Here is a 27,180-nt window from a genome sequence, read left to right as displayed (position 1 = left end):
CTTTTTCAAATGTCACATTTAATGTTTTCACCACTGTACTTCAAATCTACATTTTACAAAGTGACCAGCAAGTGTGCCACATTAACTGTCCAACCTCTGAGATTTTACCTTTCATACCAGTGTCTTCTTGGGCTCTTTTAATTAAACACGTTTCTCATTCAAGTGAATTGAAATGTTTCAGTTGGTTTTATTCTCAAGAGCCTCATAAAAAACAAAGATATTGCACCATCTTTGTTTAGTAATTCAATGTTTGTTTCTTTCACAGCAAATAATTACTTCATTGAAGTTAAAACTTCCAAACATAACTTACTAATAGTCTCCAATTTCAGCTCAGATCACTCTTGTTGAAAATACTCTGCTAAATACAGATAACTTACAATAACTTTAACAGTTAATTGTCCATAACAAACACCAAGGTTTTTCCCCAGACCAATGCTCAAAATTTAAGACCATCCATTAGTATTTCTTTGTACAGGTGAAAAACAGTCTTCAATTTTCTTGTCTTGTTTTAAATATAAAAGTTGGAAGGGACATTCAAGTTTCAAGTCTCCACACTGAACTTAAAAAAAAAAAAAAAATAATCATGTGGAGGTAAACAAACCAAGTTGTATACTCCAGGAGGTAGAGGCCTTCAATTTGTGTTCATATATACATATGCACAGAATAATTCAGTGTTCCAACAGAAAAAAAAGAATTAGCCAAAAAGAAATAAAAGTTATTTACTACTGTGACATTTCAAGACTTCCACAGCTTTGCCTAAAGACACAAACACAATTAACATAATTCCCTATGTGCTGTTTTTTTTTTTTTTTCCTTTTCTTTCTTTTTTTTTTCTCAACTGTCCAGTGCAGGAAAAAATTCTCACAAAATTTCACAGACCTAAAATGTGCAAGCTAGTTTCTCTCTATACAGCAATGATGTCAGGATTCTTTGAAATTAGCCCATAAATGGAATTATTTACACACATAGAAGATGCATGCTTGGGGGTTTTATGTAAGAAAGAGCAGAAAAACTTCTAATAAAAATAGATTAAATATATATATATATATTTATACCGGGTAAGGAAACAGAAGTTTATTCTCTCCTAGTCACAAACTCATTCTCTCTACTCACAACATTTGATTTTAGAACAGCACACATTACCATCACAGCTCTAGTGAGAAGCTATTTATAGGATTTGATCATCAGGTGACATGTCCATTCATAGTCTGGTCACTGTCATCTGATGTGACTTCATGATTGGTCGCAATCAAGTTCTCTGTATTCCTTAATTTTAGAAAACCCCAGATCTTCAGGAATGGCTCAATATCAAAATGTATGTCTATCCTTTTTTACAATCTCACTTCAATTAAAAAAATCAAAACAAAAAACAACCTCCCCAAATTTGGTTCAATTCTCTGTTTGTTCCGAGGTGAGCCATCACAGCTGCGCCAGAATTCATAAAACATGTGCAACTCTGGGTAAAATATTTTCTTCTAAAAGCACAACCACTTTACAAGATTAAAAGTCTAGTACATCTCTAAATATTATTCGTATCATACAAGTAGTGGTTGTTAATTTAAAACTTCATTAGTAAAATTACAGTACAAGCAAGATTAACCTCCAGAATTGCAAATCCCAGACTCCAGTGGAAAGCTACATTACATCTTCAGTAGTATATCATCTTCTACTTTTATTCCCAAACCAGTGGAGATGGCGGCATCTCGGATGGCTGAGCAACAGTGGAACTAGAATATAACAAGAACAGAAAATCAGTGTTCATTAACAATGGGTAACAGACAAGCAGCACAAGAAACGTAAGGTTTGATTGGTAAAACCAACATTTACCTCTAAAACTCAGATCAATAACCTTTTATATTAAAATATTAAAGCATACATTTTTGTCATTATCCTTAATTGCTCATTTTTGTAATGGTTCTCCATTCATCGTTTTATTTAACTGTAATTTTTTGCAGTGCAATTTTAAAATTAGAATCTCTCCTGAGTACACAAATCTCTCAATGTTAAACTTTACATGCTGTCACACAAAAAATCTGTTCACAAACAGATGATCTATTACTTGAACTTGCTACATGTTTTACTGAAGTTCAGCATCACCTAAATAAAAGTACTTTTAAGTTTAATCATAAATGTTTATATTATTCTTAGCAGAAGGCAGTTATATGGAACGTTTCCCCACTCCCCTTAATTCAAAATTTAAAAACATTTCAAATGGATCATAAATGCTGTACAACTAAGAAATGTGAATTAGTATCAGATGTGATTACATACAGTTACCTAATAAAGCTCTTAAAAGCAGCAGACTGAGGGTTGATGCAGAGAGGTACTCGGTTTCCTTTCTGCTGTTCCAAAATGAACTGATGGATTATTTCTGTACAAGAAACAATTGACACCATTAGGTTAGCACTTTTTGCTTTGATTAGATGCAATGTGGAGTAGAAGAAAAATAGGGTTTTCTTTGGTGAGAGTACATACAATAAGATTACTGGGGACAAGAGTGGAAAATAAGCCACCCAGTTTTCCCATCACCAATGTGATGTATCCTACTAAATACCACAAATGCCCATGGTACTTTCATATATACATTGAAATAAAGTAAGTAAAATAAATACCCAGCCCCTACTAAAACATTAAGTGATGACAGATTATGGATTGAATATGAAAATCTAAGGGCAATTTCTTGAAGTGCATAAAACTATCAATAGCGTTAACTGAAGTTGCAAGAATGGAGAACACAACCCTAACATCTACTATATGTTATTAGTATATAAAAAGAGCTGAAACTAGAAACTTCTGCATCCAGATTCGCTGATCAGTCCAGTCTGGTACTTAAATACACAGCAATTGCAGCTATTAAATTCATGAAGCAAGCCTATAGTACTACTTGGCGAGGTGAAAACAAATCAATCCTCACAGAGCAAGGGGAACTCTGCATACATTACCTGCCTGTGCATCTCCTTATGCAGGAGAAAACATGGCAGCTGGCAGAGATGGAAACAGGGCAGGAATGCTATCTTCTAGGAGAGGACTCTGGTATGGACTTTAAGTAGAGGGCGGCATGCAAGAGTTTGCACTGCTGTCAGCAATCCCTGATGGGAGCTCTCAGAACAATCCATTGACCACTGCCAACACCGTGTTTCAGGCTGTACCTGAATGGGGGACAGCAATACCACTAGTTGGTAACAATAGTGGTATTCTGTCTTTGATGTCAGGTTTCAGTGGTAGCCGTGTAAGTCTGTATCAGCAAACAAACAAAAAAAAACCCGAGGAGTCCTTGTGGCACCTTAGAGACTAACAAATTTATTTGGGCATAAGCTTTCGTGGGCTAGAACCCACTTCATCAGATGTATGAAGTAAAAAATACAGGAGCAGGTATAAATACATGAAAGGATGGGGGTGTTTTACTAAGTGTTAGGTCAGTCTAATGAGATAAATCAATTAACAGCAGGATACCAAGGGAGTTAAAATAACTTCTGAAGCAGTAAGAGAGTGGCCCATTACAGACAGTTGACAAGAAGGTGTGAGTAACAGTAGGGAGAAATTAGTATTGGGGAAATTAAGTTTAGGTTTTGTAATGACCCAACCACTCCCAGTCTTTATTCAGGCATAATTTGATGGTATCCAGTTTGCAAATTAATTCCAGTTCTGCAGCTTCACGTTGGAGTCTGTTTTCGAAGTTCTTTTGTTGAAGAATTGCCACTTTGAGGTCTGTTATTGAGTGACCAGAGAGACTGAAGTGTTCTCCTATTGGTTTTTGAATGTTATGATTCCTGATGTCAGATTTGTGTCCATTTATTCTTTTGCGTAGAGACTGTCCGGTTTGGCCAATGTACATGGCAGAGGGACATTGCTGGCACATGATGGCATATATCACATTGGTAGATGTACAGGTGAACGAGTCCCAGATGGTGTGGCTGATGTGATTAGGTCCTATGATGGTGTCCCTTGAATAGATATGTGGACAGAGTTGGCACCGGGGTTTGTAGCAGGGTTTGGTTCCTGGGTTGGTGTTTTTGTTGTGTGGCGAGTAGTTGCTGGTGAGTATTTGCTTCAGGTAGGGGGGCTGTCTGTAAGCGAGGACTGGCCTGTCTCCCAAGGTCTGTGAGAGTGAGGGATCATCCTTCAGGATAGGTTGTAGATCCTTGATGATACGCTGGAGAGGTTTTAGTTGGGGGCTGTAGGTGATGGCTAGTGGCGTTCTGTTACTTTCTTTGTTGGGCCTGTCTTGTAATAGGTGACTTCTTGGTACCCTTCTGGCTCTGTCAATCTGGCAAATGCAAGTGCATTTGCTCCGATCCCTCAGACAGAGGAAAACACCTACAGAATCTCTATCAAGCATTCTTAAAACTGCAATACCCACCTGGTGAAGTGAAGAAAGACTCCAACATGAAGCTGCAGAACTGGAGTTAATTTGCAAACTAGATACCATCAGATTAGGCCTGAATAAAGACTGGGAGTGGTTGGGTCATTACAAAACCTAAACTTAATTTCTCCAATACTAATTTCTCCCTATTTATACCTGCTCCTGTATTTTTTACCTCATACATCTGATGAAGTGGGTTCTAGCCCACGAAAGCTTATGCCCAAATAAATTTGTTAGTCTCTAAGGTGCCACAAGGACTCCTCGTTTTTTTTGTCTTTGATGTGAATGCTTCCAGGAGATCCTGATTACTAGATCAGTGAAACAAGGTGGTGAAAGAATACCTTTTACTGGACCAATTTCTGTTGGTGAAAGAGAAGCTGTAAGCTCGAAAGCTTGTCTCTTTCACCAACAGAAGTTGTCCCAATAAAATATATTACCTCACCCATCTTGTCTTTCTAATATCCTGGGACCAACCTGGCCATCACACGGCAAACATACAGGATGTATGACAGGGCCATTGACGCTGGCAATGTGATGGGGCTCTCCCATATCATTGGCCTGACAGCTTTAAGCAGCAGGATCTGACATTACAAATGTGGCCCTGCCACAGGAAGTCCTGTGCACACATATCATGCAGCAGAGGGAAAAGGGGCAAGGTTTTTATATAGATAAAATGTTTTAGCTATAGGAGTTTTTTTTTTTTTTTTAAATAACACAAGGTATTTGCCAGGAGTTACGATGCTGCTAACTGGCTATTGCTTCATCACATGTGGGAGGAATCTGCCCTTCTCACCTATGAAGGATCTCTTCAGGCACATGCTATACTCCTCCCAAATTTACATGCACAACTTCATTGGGAGGAGGAGGATGGAAGTTACGTGGCCTATAATGGAGTAGATATTTCTTTCTCCCTTGCAGCAGTTTGTGAGTGCAGATCCATTTTATATGTGAGTGAACTGCAGGGCTTTTGAGAGCACAGTAAAATTAAAGATGGGTAAAAGTAAGATCCACGTTGGTACCGGTGTACAAGATAGGATCTGCAGCTGCATGCCACAATAGATATACAAGTTAGGAAAAAGAATGCCTACTCCAATTGCCATTTTTGCATGGGCCCTAGAGGTTTGTGGCATTTTTTTAAATCCTTGAATAGATTGGCATTATTTCATTAGGAATAGTACACAATGGTCTTGCTTCGTGAGACGTACAGCTGACATTGCTTGCATCTTAGCACCAAACGAGGCACAAAGTAGTACATTCATTTGTTCCTTAGTTAATAAAAAAGATATTAACGTTCACAAAAATCCTTAATAAAAATCAGTTTTGGAAACCTCTCTCTCTCTCTCTATACACATATAAAGTAGTACATTAGCATATACCTCTCTATTGAGGTATTAAAATGGAAATTTAAATGAAATTAAAATTTGGCACATAGTAGGAATTTTTAAAATCAACATTTTAATTGAAATGTTCTCATTTTAGTATTTCAAGTTCCCAGTCTAACAAGCCTTATACCCGTATATCTATTTTTTTTGTTAGCATCATAGTAATTAAATTAAGACAAGTGAGAACAGTTCTTTCTAGCTTGATTTTTGACTGTGCACGAGATTACGTAAAGCACAGCAGAAGGATGCACGTCACTGAAAAGGGCTGGACAGTGAGGTAACAGAAGGGGCAGAGTGACTGGATCAAAGAAAGTTCTATAAATTCACAGAAGCAAAAACTTTGAACGTTTCAGAAACATGGTACCCAACAGGGCAGATAACTCAAGGTGTCATGGCAATATTGTGGGTATTTTTTTTATTTTTTATTTTTTGAGTGAGACAGAGAAATGAACTTCTCCTAAATGATTATTCTTGAATCATTTGTTACTTATGAATCATGAAAAAAAAACCCTCAGAAATGCATATGTTATTCCATCTATATTTTGTCTGAAAGAAATGTATTGAGGATCTCTCTTGTAAAACAAAATCCCTATTCATGCTATGTTCCTCCTCTGTCCCCATTCGTTCTCCCAAGGCAATGATATACTGCTGGGTCATGTTTAAAAAACCCAACATTTATATTGTGGTTTGTTATGTTGGGATTGGACTTCAAGTCTCTAATGGCACAGAACGATGTCTAGCGTTTAGTAACCTTCCACACCAGTAGTTCCTTCTTTCAAGAATCAAAATTAATTTCCCTCATCATGGCATGTCAAGACTCAGAGCGTGCCCCTTGTACCACTGCCAGATTCATGGAATGGCACCAGCAAAAGAGCTTAAGATGGCAGCTGCTTTTAAGGCATTTGACATGGCAATATCAATGTGAACAGAAAGTGATAGAATTAAGTGGGAGTACTATGAAACTACCCAGCTTCTGCAAACTACTTGATGAAGGCTGACTCTTCTATGGAGCACAGTCATCACTGATCCACACTCTTTTCCTTACATTGGTTTTGGTGGGTTTTTTTTAATACAATTCCCTGCTAAAACACCATCTTTCCCACACACCATTCTCCAATATGGATTGTCAACTCAGGAGAAAATACCAGTAGGGACAGAAATCAATATGCCAACTATTTTATGGCATTCTCTCTATCAAAACAGTAAGAAAATAAAGTTATCTGGTAGAGAAACTGCAACTCCACTGCCTACCACAGGCAAACACCTAATGGGTCAGGGTGGCTGGCTCACTACATACAGTGGAGATTCTAGATTCCAACTATGTACTGACCAGGGAGATACAAACCTAAACATGAAGAGTGCACGATACTCACCTTTCACCTGACGAACAGAACTGAGGTTCTTTTCAAAAGTGTCATCAAATTTGGGATTAGTGATGGGTTCAAAGTCACTGGTATAAACTCTTCCGGTAGAGGTGGAAAAACAACATTTACACATACAAGTGTGATACCGCAATCGCCCTTCATCAAGATACGGATGAGCTAAGGCATCCTTAGCGGATATTCTTTTGGACTGAAATATTAAATTAAAAACAGTTAGTGTATTTGTAATAAAAAGTAAATATTTTCAGTGCCTTGTTTTGTACACAGCATGTTTTCCCACAGATTCACCTCTAAAGTTTTCTAAATCCCACATTAAATATACTTGACAGTTACACCACTAGGGGGAGTATCTTACTAAAAAACAAGCAGAATTTTTTATATATATAGTGCGTTTGTGTGCGTGTATACATACATATATATAACCTTTCTATGCAGCATCCAGTATCAGAAGATTATGCTATAAAAACGTTTCCGAAATACGTTTCACAATAATTACTTTTTACATTTAAATTTATTATAGTAAGTGCTACAATAACCAAAATAATACTTTCAACAGTAGCAAAGAATCCTTTGTGCTAGTACAGGCATCTATTCAGCAAATCATTTCAACACATGCTTAAGTTTAAGCCCTTATTGAGCAAAGCATTTAAGCACATGCGAAAAGTTAAGTACATGCTTACAACCCATTAAAGTCAATCGACTTAAGCATGTGCATCTGAGGTCATTAGGAGCACTTATACATTAAGTTTCACAGTACCCTTGTTGAAGGAGGGACAGTAAAGTAGCTAGGATGACGCAGAGGTTAGAGCAGTGGACTTTGATTATACAATCTACATTTTATTTCCAACTTGTTGAAACCGGCTCTTATGTGACAAAGCAAGCCATTTAATCTTTCCATGTCTCTGATTCCCCACATCTGTAAAATAAGGAATAATTCCCACTTCTGTAAAATGCTTTGAGATCTCTTTTGATGGAAGCTGCTATTGCAAATGCAAAGCATAATTAAATTCTCACCTCACAGATGAGTAAAAAACAGCAGAAAGGTTAAGTGACTTGCCCACAATTACTGAGCAAGTCAGTGGCAAAGCTAGAAATAGAACTCAAGCATCCTGGCTACCTGTTTTAGCCACTAGACTACACTGTCTCCCCTCTTGAAATATCAGAGTATACAGCACCTGTTCTTAAGACTGCAGGCTTGGTTTTCAAAGTAGCTAAGCTCCCGCAGCTTCCATTGACTTCAATGTGACGTTTGGGTGTCAGTGCTTCTGAGAATCAGGCCACATGTGAATAAGTTACTATTCAACATTTGATTTGTTTGTTTTAAATGTCCCTGTTGTTTGTTTGCCAAAAGCTTTTACAGTATTTTCAGTTACAAGCAAAGATACTGCCTGAACACTCTGATGATCAGCTGCTGGCTTCCTGCTACTCAGCACAGTCATCATTGGCTTGTCTTATCTTATTCAATTGCAATTTTAAGGATTTTCCTCTCAAGGTGCAAGTGCAGAAATGACTACAAATTTAGATATCAAATTTTTAAATGACAAAGTTGGAGAGTGAGCCCAAGAGCTGAAGCCCACAGCAGCAAGGGCTTGATTCCAATTAGAAAGACAGGTGCATGCCGAAAAATCCCCTATGTGATGGTGTGTATAATACAGAAGGAAATGTTCATGTTACACGACTATGCATGCCCACGCATCACTGATTAGAATTGAATCCAAGTATCTAACGCTCTGCTACCTACACCTAACCAAACCAGAGAGAAAAATGGCATGATTCACAAACACCCTCAGATGCCACATTTCCATGCCTTCTTTCTTTAAAAAGAAGTTCGCCTATTATTTGTAGGCGAACTCCAGATTGTTCAGTGTACTCCATGCCCACAGGACCACTTATATGGACTTTGCAGAACAGAAGGCACAAAAATGGTGGTATAGAAGAAACCCAAGGAAAAACAATCCTTTATCCACAATGTTCATCTATGCAAAATATAACAAGGTGTGTCATTTAAATAGAGTTGTATATCAAAAAAACAAAACCCACTTACTGGATCAAAGACCAACATCCTGCAAAGGAGATGAACTGCTTCATGTGTAGCTTGGCTGGAAAGTGTATATAGGACAGGAAGGGATGGCTGTAAGAGGGAGGAAAAAGTATTCATCCAAGTCATGTCATATCAATCCTGTATAATATAACAGTGTAAAAAAAGTGCTTATTACATCAATTACCAAGATATACATTTTGCTGAAAGGGAAATACACCTTTTCTGCCACCTACAATGGGGAACAAATATTTGATAATAGGCTCTTCAATCTAGCAGACAATGGTATATAACAAGATCCAATGGCTGGAAGTTGAAGCTAGACAAATTCAATCTGAAAATAAGGAGCAAATTTTTAACAATGAGGGTAACTAATCATTGGAACACTTTAGGAAGAATCATGGTAGAGTCTCCATCACTGGCCATTTTTAAATCAAGATTGGCTATGTCTAGTTCAAAAGGAATTATTTGGGGAAATTCTACCACATGTGCTATACAGATCAGACTAGATAATGACAATGGTCCCTTCTGGAATCGATGAACCTCAAACATGAAGATCATTGCTACGGCTCAACTCAGCAAATCTGAATGAAAGGTAATCAATGATTTTTCCTTAATAAAGACTTTAGACTGAGTTGCAATTTTATTTCAATTTTCCCCACAAGTAAATTTATATAGTGGTGGCCATTCAAAAGTCAACTTTTTATCACCAGCTACCACACAGAATCAACTAGAAGATGAACTATAGGGCAATACTGCTATCTGGGGTACCTAAGATACCACTGTGTAGCATCTATGAGTACATGTAGATTTTTGATGGACAACCACGACACCTGTGGCTGAAAGATTTTGAGTTGTTCCTAATGGCCTATTGCAGCACTACTACTACTACAGAACGTTGTGATGTTCTATTTTTTTTTAAAATGGGTCATCTGACAAATATAGTATACTCCAGATTATCCAAATAGCATGGGGGTGCATGGATTTTATTTGGATAATCAGAGGTTTGGAAAATCGAGAGGGCTGGAGCCATTCAGCAGCCGGGTGAACTTCCTTGCAGCCAGGGGCTTGTCCTCCTCTGTCCCACTCACTCACTCCCAAAACAGAGTGCTCCCTGGGCTGAGGTAGGGCTGGTGACACCTGATTCCTTCAGATGCAAAGTTCAGGGCAGAGAAGAGATCTCTGCTCTGCCCAGCCAGGACCACAGCCTGCATTTGCAGGGATTGGGTGTCACAGGTCCTGTGGCAGCAAAGGGAGCCTTCTGCAGCTCCAGTGAGACAACCCTGCTTAGTCACTCCTGAGATACACGGAGGATAAGAAAGGGATTCCGATAATACAGTGTTTGGATAAACAGGAGAATACTGTGGAGTGTGTACACACATACACAGTCCAAGGGGCAGAGGTTTGGATTTATGGTTCACTCTATACCTGAATATTACATTCATGACAACTTTTTACTCCCATTAGCCAAATATTTTCAGACTGTCAGTACCTACACAAAACACTGACTTTAAAACCTTGAAAGTTAGATGTCTTTGTAAGATCAGAAACAGCTTAATGCAACCAGTCCCATTTGACTGTATCAAAAACTTTTACCCGCTACTACAATAAAATTACTTAATACACTTATCTGGAAATTAAGAAGCAATGTTGTATGTTTGCAATATTTAAGACAACAAACTTCTCAGGAGATGAATATTCACTTTATTCTGCATGACAATCATGCCTTGCTGCCTTAGTGATTCTCCCTGTCCATGCTGGAAAGAAAGCAGAGGGGACCCCCAAACAGAAAAAAGGACTCCCAGTCCCTAACTGTACTAAAACAGCTAAAATTATCTACAACTATTTTTAATAACTAAAGATACAGAAGAAAGAGCTTCAAGGACACTGGAGTGTTCTGTCGCAGACCATGCACAGGTCAGAAAGAACTGGAGAGGCAGGCAGTCCACTCCACCCCTTATGCCCTCAGTTTAGAGCACGAGGAAAGAAACTGCACAGCCTGGACCAACAGGCACTCAAAGAGCCGATTTTAGCTATTTACGAAAATTTCCTTTCAAATGGCACAACAGTTTTGATGCATTTCTCCCCTGCCCCCCCCTTTTTTTTTTAATTTTCTCCATAGATGGCATTTGTCTACTAATGTATCTAAGGCCAGATGCGTTCTACAGGATAAGATAATACACTGCATGCTTTTGTGATAACCTTGTCCTCTGAGAAGTGTACGTGAGCTACATACTTTTAGGTCTGCATTTACTAAAGACAGTAACTTGCATGTCAAGTATGAGGAAACAAGAGTTTCTGATAGACGTTACATACATGTAGATATTTAAAATATTGACGTCACAAACTCCCATTCATTTTTCTAAGAAGTATGTCTCCAGCCTTTTATCCTCTTACCCATGGTTTGACACAAAGTTCAAAGGTTTGAGGATATGGCATGTTAATCTTCTCTTAGTCAGATATTAACCATTTGAAAGAGACCGAAAACTTTTTGTTGTTTATTAGCTGTTAAGGCTGGCATTGTTTACCATCAAAAGTTAGGGAATGACAGAGTTAAGGTTGCCTGTGCAACACTAATTCAGCCCCCTTGTGCATATGCGTTATAATACAGTCTTTAATGACGTGATCGCTGAGGCTAAGATTATGTCATGGAGGTCGTGGAAGTCACGGAATCTGTGACTTCCAATGACCTCTGTGACATTGGGGGCCCCGCAGATGACCAGCCGCTGCCAGCAGCGGGGGACCCTGCAGCAGCCCAAGCTCCGCAGGTGGCAGGGGACCCTCCCACAGCTGCCCAGGAGCTGCGGGTGAGGGGAGCCCCTGCAACTGACTGGCCACGGCCATCCGTGGCGACCCCTGAGCTGCTCAGCCAGCGCTGCTGGCAGGGGTCCCTCATGCAGCGGCGCGAGCAGCCGCCTTCCCCTCTCCTCCCCAGCGCAGCTCCCATTCACCACTGGTGGCAGCAGAGGGACCCCGGAACTGCTCAGTGGGCTGGGGGGGACCCCGGAGCTCCCCAGCCACTGCTGCTAGCAGGCCCCCCCTACAGCTGTTCAACCACCGCAAGCAGCTGCCCCCCTGCCCCAGCTCCCAGCCGCTGGCGGCGGCTGAGGGACCCTGGAGCTGTTCAGTGGTAGCGGGCAGGGGGAGCCCCCCTGTAGCTCCCAGCTTACGGCAGCAGAGGGACCCCGGAGCAGCTCAGTGCTGGCAGGAGGTGCCCCGCAGCTCCCAGCCCCGCAGAGCAGTGCGGGGATTAGCCCCACAGGGTGGCAGAGGGACCCCTCGCAGCCACTAGGCAGTGGGGTCCCTGCAGCTTCCAGTATTCGTTAATTTTGGGTGCCCAATTTGAGATGTCTAGAATCTGACTTTTATGAGTAGTTAGCGTTATAAAGAACTTTATATATTTAAGCACAGCTCCCACTGGCTTCAGCTGCAGCTGAGAGTGCTCAAAATTTCTGCAAATCAAACTGCAGGGTCTCAAGTTGGGTGGAAAATGAGGAACACACAATTAGTGACCACCTGTGAAAGAAGTTTGGTTTAAGTGACTTGCATTAGCATCACAAAGGAACTCTGTGGCAAAAGCAAGGATAGAATTCAATTCTTGGGGGTAGTGTTCAACTGCCTAAACTGAGATCCCCCTGTCTCCTCCTGCAATCCCTGCCTCATTTACCACACAACTTCCATTTCTGCTGGGGCCCTACAGACTACAGCCTCCTTTACTACACACCCTGTTTCATCCCCAGAGCAGGTCCATCCTGTGCACTGAATAAAGCAGGGGCCCTAACCATTAAGTCTGGTTGTTCTAAGTTACCTTGCTGACGTGGTCCGCGTTTGTTTAATGATGTTCTATTTCATAACGTTTGCTTTTTTCAAATTATAAATATTAATGTTGTCAACTTGTTTTGTGACTTTTTACTCATCATAATACTCTATGTATTATTCGTCTCTCTCAGTTATTTGTTGTTTTTCCAACAGCTCCCAAATCTTATGCTGGCCCTTAAGCATTTCAGACAGGGATGACATCTTTTTGTTTGTACCCTAACAATGAGCATGCTTTGGAGCACTGTAAAAATAAATACTAACAGTTCTTTTATGGTTAAGTCAGTTAGATACCATGGTGTTCTGTGCCAGGATAGAAAGCAAAAAGATCATGTCCCAAGACTATCAAAAAATTCCCTCCTACAGAGTATACAAGAAGTTCTATGGACTGAATCCATTAATATAATTTACTTTCATAACTCTGCTGCAGTCTATAAACGGTTTGAGCTTTTCTCTCTAGTTTATAACACTGGGGCTTCCCAAAGGAACTACAGCTTTCATTTACTATTTAATGCTCCTTTGTAGAAATTCTTGATGTCATTAATCTCAATACCAGTGGCAACCAAACCTACCCGGTACATTTGTCTACAGACTTTGAGAGTATTTTTCTAAAGGCTTCTTGATTCATTTATTTTATGAACATTTGTGCAAGTTCAAACCTGCTCCTACAGCTGAAGTTTAGTAAACTGCATCATTTCCTACACTGTTCTAATCCCAGTGTTTTTCTTTTTTCCCTTCTAAATCCACATCCGGCCCAACACAATCAAATCTCCAGGCATACAGTGGTTTTACAGTAGTTAGAAATAAGCAGGCCAAGAATCACAGTTTAAGGAACTCTGAATTATATTTTTTCAGCAAGTGCCACCTTGTGCTGTAGTGAGGTACCTGAGCCTGGAGTCGCATATCAAAGGTAGTTACAATAACTCAGCAGCTGATCTGCACTCCAAAAGAATACACTCAAATACTAGTGGTGCTAGAAGGTGGTACTCATTCCAGTTACTAAATGGAGAGAACTGTCAGGCTCATAATTTCTTTAAATTGTAGGAAGAGACAGCTCTGCAGACACTCCCACATGCTTCCTCATCTTGTACAAATAAATGGGGAGGGGGGAAATCTAAAGTTAGAACAAACTGTATTTTAAAAACTAGCTAATTCAGCTACAATCCTTCTAAGAAAGGCTTAAATATTTTTGTTTAAAAACAACAACAACAGGAAAAGGAATTTAAAATGTTTCAAGAATCCAAAGGCTCTAACCATGTGGGTATTTGAAATAGGCAATATTTGACAGAATTCTTTTGAAAAATATAAAACCCCCAAACATGATTATACCGTGGCAGTGATAAAATAAGGGATAGTTTGCCAACTCCAGATTCTTAGGTCAATCCACCGGAAATCTTCAAGTCACGTAGCTTCAGGACACTTTTCTTCCTCAACGTGCATTCGGAAAGCTTTACAACAAACAATGAAAGATCTTCTGACTCCCAGTTCAGATGCAGCCTTATCTGTATCCTGTCTCACATTGCCATCATCCAGATTTTTTTAAATTCATTGTTTCCTCTGTATATTTAGTAGTTTAACACAACAGAAGCCAGTTTCGCCTTCCATCAAACATATTAGCTCATAGCTGTGTAATTCACTTCTCTGTTTTCATATTAGCAGTTTTGGTTTTTTTTTTTTTACTTTAATTCTACGGGGTTTTGGCACTTCTCTTGTGTTCATTTACTGGACAGCAAGTAACCTTCCCTACATCAGGGATCTGAAGGAAAGTAAAAACCTCCTTAGTGATAAGTGCTTTAAGCAAACTGATTACACAGATTGAAGTACACGGTCAACCTTTTCTTCAATCTTTGCATTATACCTAGTCTCTGCCACACTGATATCTAGATACCAATTTAGCAAGATTTACTTAAACATCCTGATGGGTGCCATTTGAGAACAACGTTTTACCCTCAGACATTCCCTGCTCCATAAGCCTCCCTTAACTTTTAAACGTAGTCTCTGGTAACGCCAACAAGATTTAACTGCAATTACTTATGTTTTCAAATATTTAGTAGTTCCCTCCCCACAGACAGATAGCTTATCTCTTCTTCCCTTTTCTAAAATCCTGGCAGAAATACTGCCCTAATGTTTTTAAAAACAAAATATTATGATTCTGTATAATGTCAATTTTAAACGGTTAGCCACTTACTAGATACACTGAATTGGGCTGCCAACTAACTATTTTCTCTCTCTCTCTTTAATTACACAGCCATATCAGTCTCCCAGATCAAGTACTAAACTTCTGTATCTTAAAACACATTATTCCTATCATCAGATCTATGCATGGGAAATAGATTTTTGGACCACATTCATTTCCTTTTTCTTAATGCACATTAAATTTGATTCATAGAAGGTCAGTTTCAATTCTCTTATGCCATAGTCTTCCTGAAAAGGTATCAATAATTCAGTTAAGAAAGTGTTCCCTCTCTGTTTGAAAGTGGAGGAAAGCCTGCACTTGGAATCAGTTATTCAAGACCCATTTTTCCCCCCCTCACCAGTAGAAATTAATGAAATTCTCGTGAAATGGGTAAAGAGTAACTCCTCTAATGTGTAGCGAATTTTAAATTAGGATGATGAAGGTAGAGAGAAAAGCAGCTTCTTAATTAAAGTAATTTTCACAGATAAAAATAGAACTGACCCCTTTATGCAAATCTAAAAAGCTGTATTTTCTTTAGAAAACGGCATAGACTAAAATTCCTGCTTTGAAGTTGCTCTCAAAGCTTCATACACTATCATTTTCCTCCTTTTTAAATAGTACCTGTACATCTGTTTACTTCCCATGCAAATTCAAAAAGCACTCTCATTGCAGGAGACCTAGTGAGTGCAGGTGTTGGGAAGAGCCGTTAGGACAGGAAGGGTTATAAAGAATGCTCCATTAATGTGTATGATTAATTGCTATTGAGATGTGGGAGGAATATACTATTCTGCTGACAGAGAGGACTAAAATACTCTGCCTAGAATATAACCAAGCAATTGAAAGCCAGCTACTGTATTTATGGGACAATATTAACTGAAAGGGTTAGACTCCATAGTAGGTGTGAATGAGTTAGAAGGATTTACAGGATTGTAATAGAACTGCACCAATGTTTAATTGATATACTAATGCAATTCTAATGCTTTGCATGAGTCTGTCACAGGTTGCTTTTTCCTCTTTTGCAAACACAAATAGATGTATGCACACAGGTCAGATTTTGTGACACTATCTTTTTATATATGGAAATGTTGTTAGTGTCATATTAAATGCACAAGTGAATTGTTCTAAACCTACCCATCAGGGTCACTAGACATAGATTTCGGTACTTCTCAGATATAAAAGTAACTTGTTCAAATGGAGCCTATGCTACAATTAAGTTTTGTATGACCGTAGCCCCTCAGGGACCTAGTCATAGACAGGTCCTCATTGTGCTAGGTGCTGTACAAACAGTGATGATGTTGTTACCATTCCATAGTATTTGGTGTTCTCAATTCATTTGCAAGTCATTACACAAAAAACAATATCACCAGAGGCATCAAGCATAACTAGTTTGACCCATTCATTTAGGGCAGAAAATAAACTAAAACTACACTCCTTCACTCCAGAAAAGACTGCGTAACACACAAGTGAAAAGTGTGCTCTCTTCCCCCCACACCCTACTCTCCCCTACTCCAGGCAGATTGTAGTAGCAATTTCTCTTTCCCCCCCCTCCACAACCCCCACAACCAAGAGAGTCTGGCTGTCTCCCACATCTGGTGCCTTAACAAATCACGTAGTGATATGTAATGAGCACAATGGTCAGAGACCAGGAAGAGTCCTAAACAGAGATGCTGTGGCAGGAAGAATTTGGTAGGAACTGAACTTCTTTGGTGTTGGTTACCAGGGGGTCAAAATCCAGGCCCCTTCAGTAAAGAAACAGGTTGTAACCATCATTGAAACCCTTTTCTTGCTAAAAGAAAGCTCAAGGGTGAACTGGGCATAGAGAACGAACTCCTGGATCCTTACTTCTAGAAGTAAGAGGGTCAAAGCTAATGCACATTACTGACAGTGAGCATTGTAAGTAGGGTTATACTGCCACTGACTATGTTCTGTGTATGAAGAGAGGACTTCTATTCCAGTGCTGTTGGTCAATCACCTTCGGTTAGCAGTAAATTCACTTTTAACATAGTTAAAAAGAAAAACGGACTATAAATGTGTGACTTTCTTCCATACTGAAGGAATTATATAAATTTATATTTAATCCAGAAGATGGCCCCTGGATGTTTTATTACATAAAGCAGTTAAGTCTTTTCCCATGTATCATGTACGCTGATTAAAAGCAGTGTATGTTACAAAGTAATTGCTAATTTCCAACAGAATTTGTTTCTTAGTTTTGCTATCTTGTAAGACTAATTAAGAAACTGGTACAATTTAACCATTTAAAATTAGCGTAATCACCTTTTTCTAAAACCAAATTTTACAAATTTAAACTTAAACCTGAAATGTACTTGAAGTTCTAAATATAGCTAGAAGAATAATCTTATCAGAACCTTATCAGACACAATATAATCCCTCCGGTTTTCACACAGCAAAAGCTCACACCAGCACCAGAGGAGTGAGTTTTGAGAATCTGTGTAGTTTTTCATGAAAACTAGATGGTGTTTTTCCTGACTGACACTTAATTGCCTTTTTCCCCTCAAAGGACTTTTTTGGGGGGAGTGCACGGGAGGGACATGGGGGGGCAGAAAAATCTGAGATTTAAAAAAGCTGCATCTAATATCATTAAAGATATTCAAACACATTTTGAGGACTAAAACTCATCTGGTTCTATAGTTTCTAGACTGGTTTAGAAAAAAACAATTCCAAATTCCTTCACAAGTTTGGTGATATCTTGTGTTTTGAACACTTGTTTATACAGCATTTTTTTTAAATTGAATTCCTGAAAGGATTCACACGGGTTGTTTTGGGAAAATTCTTTGCTGCTACCAAGTGAGCCTCACTCAAATATTTAATTAGAACTATTTAAAATGTATACTGCTTGCTAATTCATGCAAAGGTATTATTTCCATAACATATTGGTGTTATTAAGTGTACTTGCAGTGTTTATTTTCAATATAGTGTCAGGGATCTTCATGGCCTCTTTTACAATATGAGTTAATACAACAGGGGTGAGTAGACTACTTTACAAAACCCATCTGTGGCACTGTGCAACCATGTATTTAAGAAACCGGTGAAAATTAGGGCAAAACGAACTCAATTTGATTTAAGCCCCCTGAAATGGAAGGTGCTACAGAAGTGCACAAGTATTTTTAGTACGCATGGAATTTGCCGATACAAAATAATATAAAGGCAGCTCCTAAGGCATTCAAACCAGAATATCAGAAAAGCTATCATTTACACTCTACAGACAGCAGATGGTGATGTGTCTATTTAGGTATTTATACTGCACACATTCGTGTCACAGCACAGGATCTGACGGCTATCAAGTCACCCATATCCACGTCTTAGTTACCAGCATTAGTGTCTGTATCCATTCTGCATCAATGTCACAAGGACAACAGCTAGCACAGTACATTACACATACCTATAATATTTAACTTACTACATCACATTGAACATGCAGGCAACACATCAATAAATCTCCCTCTTCTGTTGCTATTATGCAGTTCTTTTGATGTAATATATCAGACAGGCAGATTCTGCTGAGGTGCAGAAACTTTTCTCTAGAGGGTGGGGTGGCATTGCTATGTTTGGCATTTACTATTCTCAGTATTAGCTACCTTCAACTAGACAGAAGTGGTACTGGCTTGTAGTTAAACATGTAAATATAAGTTCAGTTCCTACAGAGGCTGTTAAATTTTATTTAGCTCCTGTCACTCTGTGTCCAACATTATCCCCTGAAAAGAAAAGTTCACCGATACAGAACCTCTCCCACACCATAAAACTCATTCTAAGAACAGGTTTTGCTGTATCTAACTTTCTATGTACCACTGCTCTCAAATTATGTAGTTAAGTACATACCAATGAAGGATGGCAATTGTTACTATAAAAGTTTGGAGAAATGACAAACACGTATTCATGAGGAACTTCTTATCTTCCTCATTCCTTAGAAATTAGATATGGATTCATGGAATTCCTTAAACAAACTATGAGCCTGATACGACAAAGAATTAAGCACACGTGCTTAACTTTACTCATGTGCAAGCCATACCAGGGGTTCAATAAGAATTGAAGAGCCCATAAACTTTCTCTTGTATTATTCATAACGCCCCCCACACACACACACCCATCCCCTCCTTTTTTTTTAAACCCCAGAAATACTCTCATTTTTTCTATCAGTTTTGAAATTGGTAATTTTGGTTTTAAAGCATTTGAGGAATGTCCTTGATCTTTTAAAGTGTACAGTCCTGTACATTTAAAAAAAAATGGATACTAGACAGTGTCTGAAACGTAGTTTATTTTCAGTATTTTGCTTACAGATACCTTCCTGAGATTCAATGTACGTACAAATTCAGACAAAGCACTAGAAATGTTCTAGCATTAACATCACTTTATAATCTCAAAGTGCTGTACAAGAACTAGTCAAGCCTCTTACCCCTCCTGTTACTACCCCATCATACAGATGGTATAAAGAGACAGATTAAGTGGCTTGTCCAAGACCAGTATCAGCACTGGGGTTAGAACTCAGGAGATATTTATCTACATAACACAACACACTGGTGAAGCATCTTGGTGTCGTGGATTGTACATGATTTGCATGCAAGAACTCCTGAGTTCTGATCCCAGTGCTCATATGAAGCCTGACTAGTGCTTGTACAGCACTTGGAAACTGTGACACAAAGGGATATAAATGCTTACGACTTAAAACTATTTTATTTTTAAAAGGTATGCATTTAGAATGCTGGGTATAGGTTTGCTCATAACTTCTTGTGATCCGGTGCATCTGTAAGCAAAACACAGAAAATAAACACTCCTGTTTCAGACACCGCAAAATAAGTAATTTAGTATTCATTTAAAAATATATATATATATATATACAGTACTGTATATTTTAGAAGACTAATGGACATTCTCCTGAAGTGTTTGCAAACCAAAATGGCTTATTTTAAAACTGATAGAGAAGACCCTGAGAGCATTTCTACAGTAAATATAAAAAATATCCCACAATGGTGTAGAGGCAACTTGGATTGAACATGGTTAGGAGATAGGAACTCCTGAGTTACAATTATGTAGCAGTGTATCCACAAAACACTAATTTCTTTAGTATTATTGTTATTGTGGCATGAACTAGGCTCTTCACAGTAAGACAAAGAAAGAACAAAGACAAACATACATATATCAAATTTTTCAGTGATATAAAGTATACATGTCATGTTTTTTGTTCATTTTTACCATTTGTCAGTCAACTGATGGAGTGCTCGGTTTCCACAGAACCCGATATTACAGGAGGAAAAGACCTACTGATCTAACCTCCTATCAATACAGAAGCGTCTCAGCAGCTTTCTGAACTATACTATTGATTTTAATCTATGCCTCTCCTTACATCCTCCTTTAAAGTGACTGTGATGACGCAGCCTGTCCTAAAATTGGAAGATTTTTGCCCATGCCACTCAGAGAAATATTTGTGAGGTTGCAGTCGCAAGTGCAATTTACAAATGAAAAACTGCTTTGTCTCAACAGCATTTTGACTAGCTGCAATTTTGATCAGTGCTAATCCAAGAGCCATCTTGGGTAAATTCAGGATTGGCTAACAGGCAGAGGCAACATTTTAACAGATCATGTTAATGAATACAGATGGGTGAGATGCTTACATACATTATTTATAGAAGTACAGGTGACAAATAGGAACCACAGGGAAGAATGGCAGGTGGTGTTTTTTAAACTTCTGATAACTTCTTGCATAAAAGTTACGTTAATTATTTTTGGTTTTCCCCATGAACTTCTTAGACTGGTTTATCTTAATAAAACAGGGAATTTCACAGAGATGAAGCAAATACTTTTATTGTACAGGATATTTACAAAATAATGGATCCATCTTTTACTGTATTGTACTGTGTCTGGCTTTTTTGTTGGCCTGTTAGTTACCAAGATGGAAAGTTTGAGGGGGGAAAATCCCACACAGAGGAAACACTAAATTTATAAACTCCGACTGAATGACAGTTTTGAAGAGGGCAAGAGCAGGCTCAGTAGATTGAGCGTGTGCGCACACACCCCAATGAATTCATTCATATTGTGTGGGTGTGTGTGTGGGTGTGTGTGGGTGTGGGTGTGGGTGTGTGAAGTGCAGCTCATACCTGTTTATGAGGACCCCTGAGTATGTGCGCCTTGGCGCCTTCACAAGCCGTCCTCATTGCTTCCAGTGACGGTGTTCCCAATAGATCTGTGATCAAATCCAACTGTAGGTGCAGAATACGTACATTACAGATTAATTTCAGAGATATGCTTATCTTTAAATTCACACAAAACTGGAACAATGGATTTGTAAAGTCTGATTCAGTCTGAAATAAGCTTCCAAAGTTAAATTTTTACTTTTAATCAACTACATAAGTGCAATCAGTTTTAAATAGACACTAAAATAAAACTAGATTAATGGCAAAGGCAAACAAACCATTCACTACCATGTTTGGGAGTATTTAGTGTAGGTTTACGGAAACGTTTTATTGTAATTTAAAAAAAACTAGATTTACTCTGTTATAATTTTTGAAAATACCATTTAAAGTATGTTATGCATACTACAAACTGAACGTCTAGTCTTGTTTGAATGTCAACAGTACACCTCAAAGCACTGAGCAATGAAAGATAGGTAAAAACAGCCACATACAAATGCACGTAGATGGCAAAATATTTTTCAGTGATAAAACAACTTATGATCAGAACTACTATGCAAAGTATTATATAAAGCCAAATTCCAGTGCCTTCAAGTGTGAGAAATTCTTATGTGAACAAGAGTGCTTAGTCTGTTTAATGTTACTTTAGAGCAAAGAATCAAAACATGAAAAATGTCTTTAACAGAACCTGCTTTAGTTTTCTTTTTAGATTAAATGTTCATCAGCAGATATTTAGGCTATGTGTATTCAATTTAGTGCAGCCTTTTAAAATTAGATGTTCTTGAATTTAAATTATCCATTAGATAAAGAATGATTTTCATCTCCTTTGTAGAATTGCTGATGTAAAGAAATGGTGTTAAATTACATGAGCGGTGAATTTGTTTGGGAGGCAAGAATAAGTAAAAGTAAAAGGCCTGCCCAGGACCCAGGGAAGAGTAGTTTGGTTTTGGGTAGTGGGAAAGCAAGTTAACTGTATGGGAGTTGTTGTTAGTATTATTGTAGTGTCAAGGAGCCCCAGTCATGGACCAGGACCCTGTTGTGACAGGCGTTGAACAAAAACAGAACAGAAAGATATTCACTACCCTATACACCTTAGATAATGCCTTGTTTTGAGTTTGTCTTGTTGAGTTTGCTTTGTTTACATTTCTTTATTTGTGTAAGCAATAAATACTCTATAGTATGATTTTTTTTTACTCTTATTGCCCACAAGCGTGTGCATGTACATGCATATTTATGGTGAAAAAAAGACATTGCCAAATGCCAGGTCAAACTTCTTAGAAAAAGTCAGTGGGCAGATTATCACCCAAGTTCCAAATGTTCCTATATGACCATTATGCACTTGAGCTAATGGATCAATTGCAAAGCTTTCCCTGCAGAGTAAAGCCATTATCATTGTACAGGCTAATATGGATGACAACCCACTTTGACTGTCAGTACAAAATAGGGAAGTGTGATTATTGCTTACACACCACCAAAGCATTTGTTGCTGTTAAAGCTGCCAGTCCCCTGTAAATATGAGATCATTTCCTACTCTCCAGCAGAGATCCCAATCTATAAAGGTGCCACTTTGCACACTTAACACTTTTGCTTGGTATATGTCTAGCCCTTCCCCCAACAAATGATTTTTAAGTATAGGTACTGAAGTAGTAAAACAAATACCTATAAACATAACCAGATGGGGGAAACGAGATAGCTCATGCGTTAGGGTTGTCTTCTTTTTGAAATTGGGAAAGTATATATTGTAAATTACCCAAACATAAGTGTAAATATGAAGCCAGCAATACCACTGTGGAATTAACTGATCAGATCCTTAACTGTTGTAAACTGATGCAACTTTATCGGCTTCAATGAAGCAATGCCAATTTACATCAACTGAGGATCTGGCCCACGTCTATAGTTTCCCATATCATTAACATTTAACTATAACTTTCTCCCCTTAACCATATTTAACAGCTCAGGGACACACAACTGTCAGACTTTCATCTTTAAGTCACTGGGTTGCATTCCTATAACATCTATAGGTTCACTGATGTTTCAGTGGCTGATTTTAAGTAAGTTGATGGTCTCAGTATAGCTCCTACAGGACAGCTGTTCACATCACAGAAGTCACCACTACAGATGAAACCCTTGTTGCTGTGTTGCATCTGAGAGATGGTGAGACTATCACCCTCATCTTGAGAATTGCTTCTTCCAGAACAAGGCTGAGGAACACCAAAGGGGCATATGCATACAAGGCTTTGTTTGTCTGTTTTGTTTAAAAATCTTATGTTAGACAATCTGAAGGTTTCAGTGTTGGGGGAGTATTCCGAGCTCCTGTTTACATTCTTTTTACAATTATGAATTATACAACAGATCAAAATATTGTTTAAATTCATGTGTTCTGAACTCTGTTAAAACAATCCTGAAGCAATTTGACCATTAATCATACTAATTGCCAAATTTATTTTTTCTAAATTAAGTTGAAATGCAGCACTGTGTACACAGTATCAGCATGTAAATATCAACTGAAACCCAATAGTTTTTTTCTTTTTGCTAAATGTTAAAATCTGTTGGTCTCAGTTAGATCACGTTCACCTTATTTCAACATAAACCAAATTGGAAATTTTTTTGCCTGTGTGTAAAGCAGGTGATACAAAAGCAGGTTTGAGGTTCAAATGTGATGATTTCAAGGAATTCTGCAGTACACTATAGTGAAGACTTTTACAGTGAAGTTTAGTTATACCTGCTGAATGGGACTTTGGGCCTGAAACAATATTCTTCGGCCAAGTAGTTCTGCAAAGATACAGCCCACAGACCAAATATCAATAGCATTGCTGTAGTGACGGCTGCCCATCAGGATTTCCGGAGCCCGATAATACTGAGTGACAACTTCCTGAGTCATGTGACGAGATTCATCCAATTCTTCCACCCTGGCCAATCCAAAATCACAAATCTAAATTGAGAAGGTAAATAAATAAAAAAAATTACCAAAATACTTAGTGCGTTTCACACAGATATGTCTTTAGTAACAAAGTATAAAATCCCAAACCAGCATTAATTGTTTTTAAAAATCTGCATATTGCAATAACTGCATAAGCAAGCTTTACTTTTTTTTTTTTTTTTTTTTTTTTTTTTTAAAGTGTTTGTTTTTTGGGGGGCCTATTATGTTAGTTAGTTGCATAAATATTTAAATACCTAAAATGTCTATAATTTAGATTTTCTTGAAGTGACAATATATTTTTCAGCTGGCATTACACTGTTAAGTTTAATATTAAAATCCCAATCCAGCATTTTGCTCCTAAAAGATCACTGACAACTTCCTGGGCTCAAAATGATTCATTCCAATACACATTTCCTTTTTTGACGGTGCTCCTTAAAGATGTCAGCAGTGAGATTTGGCCTTTCCTGTCACTACAGAGTGCGGCTGTTCTTATTTTTTTTTTTTAGTTTCTTTTTATTAGGGTAAAGGAAAAAGTAGCCAGCCAAGATTTTCAAAATAAGGACCTAATTAAATTAAAAACAAATAAAGCTGGTTTAGTTACAGTAGGGCACATTTCTTTACCCTTAAAAATATAAAAATAAATTAAAGGAGAAATCTCCAGCATTCACTGCTACCTTCATGGTGGCAATGTGTTACTAACAGTGCAGTAGCAACACTTAAACGTATTACAGGCTTTTCAAAACGGCTAAGCACACAGCAGTTCCCACTGAAGTCAACGGAAAAAATTTTCTGTCCATATAGCTTTACTCTTGTTTTTTGGGGGGGAGGTGTGGGGCTGCTTTTACTTATGAAAACACTTAACTGGGGAAAGATTTTATTAACCGACAAATCTTTTTAACCATGACCCCTGATATATAATGAACTGTACAAATTTTAAATAAATTTAGATACCACCTTAAGAACACAGTTGCTGTTCACAAGTAGGTTCCCTGGTTTAATGTCTCGATGTAAAATCCCAGCTGAATGTAGATATTTCAGACCTGAAATATTAAACAAAATAAATATATTCTCTACTATAATCTATGACTGAGGACATATTTTCCTGAAAGGCATCATAAATCCTGAACCTGCAAAGACTTATGCATCTGCTTAACTTTACACACTACCAGTAGTCCCATTGACTTTAACTCACTACTTTACTACTCAAGAATGAAGTTAAACATATAAATAAGTCTTTGCAGGATCCAGGTCATAGAGAGCAAATTATTTAAGCAGACAAACTTTTCAACGTATTTTCTTCCCCTGTTTTCCTATAAAAGTACCATATTACTGAATAAAAATTATAATAATATTATAAACAGTTCTTATAAATAAATATATCTATTTCAATTACCTAATTTCTGAAGCACTAACATTCAATTGACGTATAACTAGAAGTTTTTAAGAGGAGTGTTCAAGAGGAAGTAGCGTGAGGCAGTACAATATACCACACAGGTTTTGGTTCAATGTAATTATTTTACAGCTCACAGTTGCTGTGATGATTTTCTGTTGTTTATTACCTTGTAAACTGGTGGGCAGACTTGGAATTTAAAATAAAGTTCCAAACTACAGTTTAGCCCAAGGCCCTTTATTCAGGGCTAACTTTATTACTACAAAAAAATTCAAAACAAAACAAAGCAACTCAGAGCATTTGGTCACTGCCACTAGAGGCCTTTCAACTTTCATCAGGCTGGGAGGGGAGAGGACAAACCATTCCCATGAGTTATCCCTCTCACAGCTGCTTCCCCTGTGCTTTTATAGTCTCCGTGGTTGCAACTCTGGTCCATTTTAACAAACAAAAAATACTGGAAGCACCTCACTAAAGCTCATCATGGAGTAGGTGTCCATGAAAGGAATGAGGTCAGTGTGAAGTTTACTAAGTATTGGAAATGTAGCAGACAAAATCTGGTCATTAGAAAAGTGACCTGATCCTCACTTAGGGATATGGGACAAAATGGGTAGTGCTGAGGTCAAAGGTCAAGTGACCAGGGCAGATAGAATCAAAAATTATTCACAGAGCTCTCTGAAGAGGCTCCAACTGGCAGCATTACATTGTCATCTTGATGGAAATTAAAGTTGATGTGCACTACCACTTACTCTAAAGCCAACTCACGACAGAGGCACAAACACAATTTGTCCTTCAGAGGGATAAACCTTTCCTCTGGTTCAACAGGCTTGGCTGGGGGACAGTACCGCCTTTGGATGTACTTTACACCTCCTTGTTCTGACATTGCTGAATATAACCCAATAACTATTTTTATCAAGAAAAAATGGCTTCTGTTTATTTTCAGCTGATTTTCATTGTGGGTGGGGAAAACAAAAAAGAACACATGGAAAGTGAGGCAGTTTAGAACTGATTACAAGTCAGAAGTCCAACTCATTAACCTGAATCAGTAATTTCCGAATCTACTGAAAGATCTAAATTTATAACCAGTATCATAAGATTATTTGTACTGAGCCAATTTTAGTGGCCATTTCTACATCAATTTCAATTATGTTGTTTTACAATATAGCATCATATTTAGTTCTGGCTAAAATGTATTCACCAGATAGGATGGCCTCAGGTGTCTTCTCTGCAGCCTAATTCAAAAGGCCACTTTACTTCACAAGATCCATAGTTTAAAAAAATCAGTGTTGTGCTTCATCTTTTCAGTAACCATTAGAAAAGTCATTCAGGTTAAAGCACAAGGATTGCCACCTTTATACATACAGTACTCTAAAAAAGCAGCAAGGCCAAGAGCTTCTTGTACACATTTGCTATTCTTTCAAAGACAACATTAAGTAACAAAACAATTTATTAAATATATCTTGTTCTACACATTAGTGAGGCAAGTCTTGGGAGTAAAAGTTCAGAAACTACGAAGAGAAAATTACCAAGTAAGAATACACCACTTAGTTCAATATTGTTTCATCAATTTTAA

General features: G+C 38.1%; 1 protein-coding gene across 2 annotated transcripts in view; it reads right to left on the bottom strand.

Annotated features, from left to right (window-relative positions):
- NLK (nemo like kinase) overlaps positions 1 to 27,180 on the bottom strand; it is a 107,903-nt gene continuing 80,723 nt past the window's right edge. The window contains exons 5-11 of one of the 2 annotated variants that reach the window (XM_065418124.1): positions 25,175 to 25,260; positions 24,023 to 24,232; positions 21,268 to 21,369; positions 9,172 to 9,258; positions 7,119 to 7,317; positions 2,278 to 2,371; positions 1 to 1,727 (exon numbers count right to left, since the gene is read on the bottom strand). In XM_065418124.1, the coding sequence (XP_065274196.1) occupies positions 1,673 to 1,727; positions 2,278 to 2,371; positions 7,119 to 7,317; positions 9,172 to 9,258; positions 21,268 to 21,369; positions 24,023 to 24,232; positions 25,175 to 25,260 (833 nt within the window). In that variant the 3' untranslated portion in view covers positions 1 to 1,672. Of the gene's footprint in view, positions 1,728 to 2,271; positions 2,372 to 7,118; positions 7,318 to 9,171; positions 9,259 to 21,267; positions 21,370 to 24,022; positions 24,233 to 25,174; positions 25,261 to 27,180 lie in introns of both variants that reach the window. The other variant, XM_065418125.1, reaches the window with a different exon arrangement.

The sequence above is a fragment of the Emys orbicularis genome, chromosome 17, assembly GCF_028017835.1.
Source record: "Emys orbicularis isolate rEmyOrb1 chromosome 17, rEmyOrb1.hap1, whole genome shotgun sequence".
NCBI lineage: Eukaryota > Metazoa > Chordata > Testudines > Emydidae > Emys > Emys orbicularis.
Note: the sequence above shows the minus strand (reverse complement) of the source record. Positions and strands in the feature narration are given on the sequence as shown.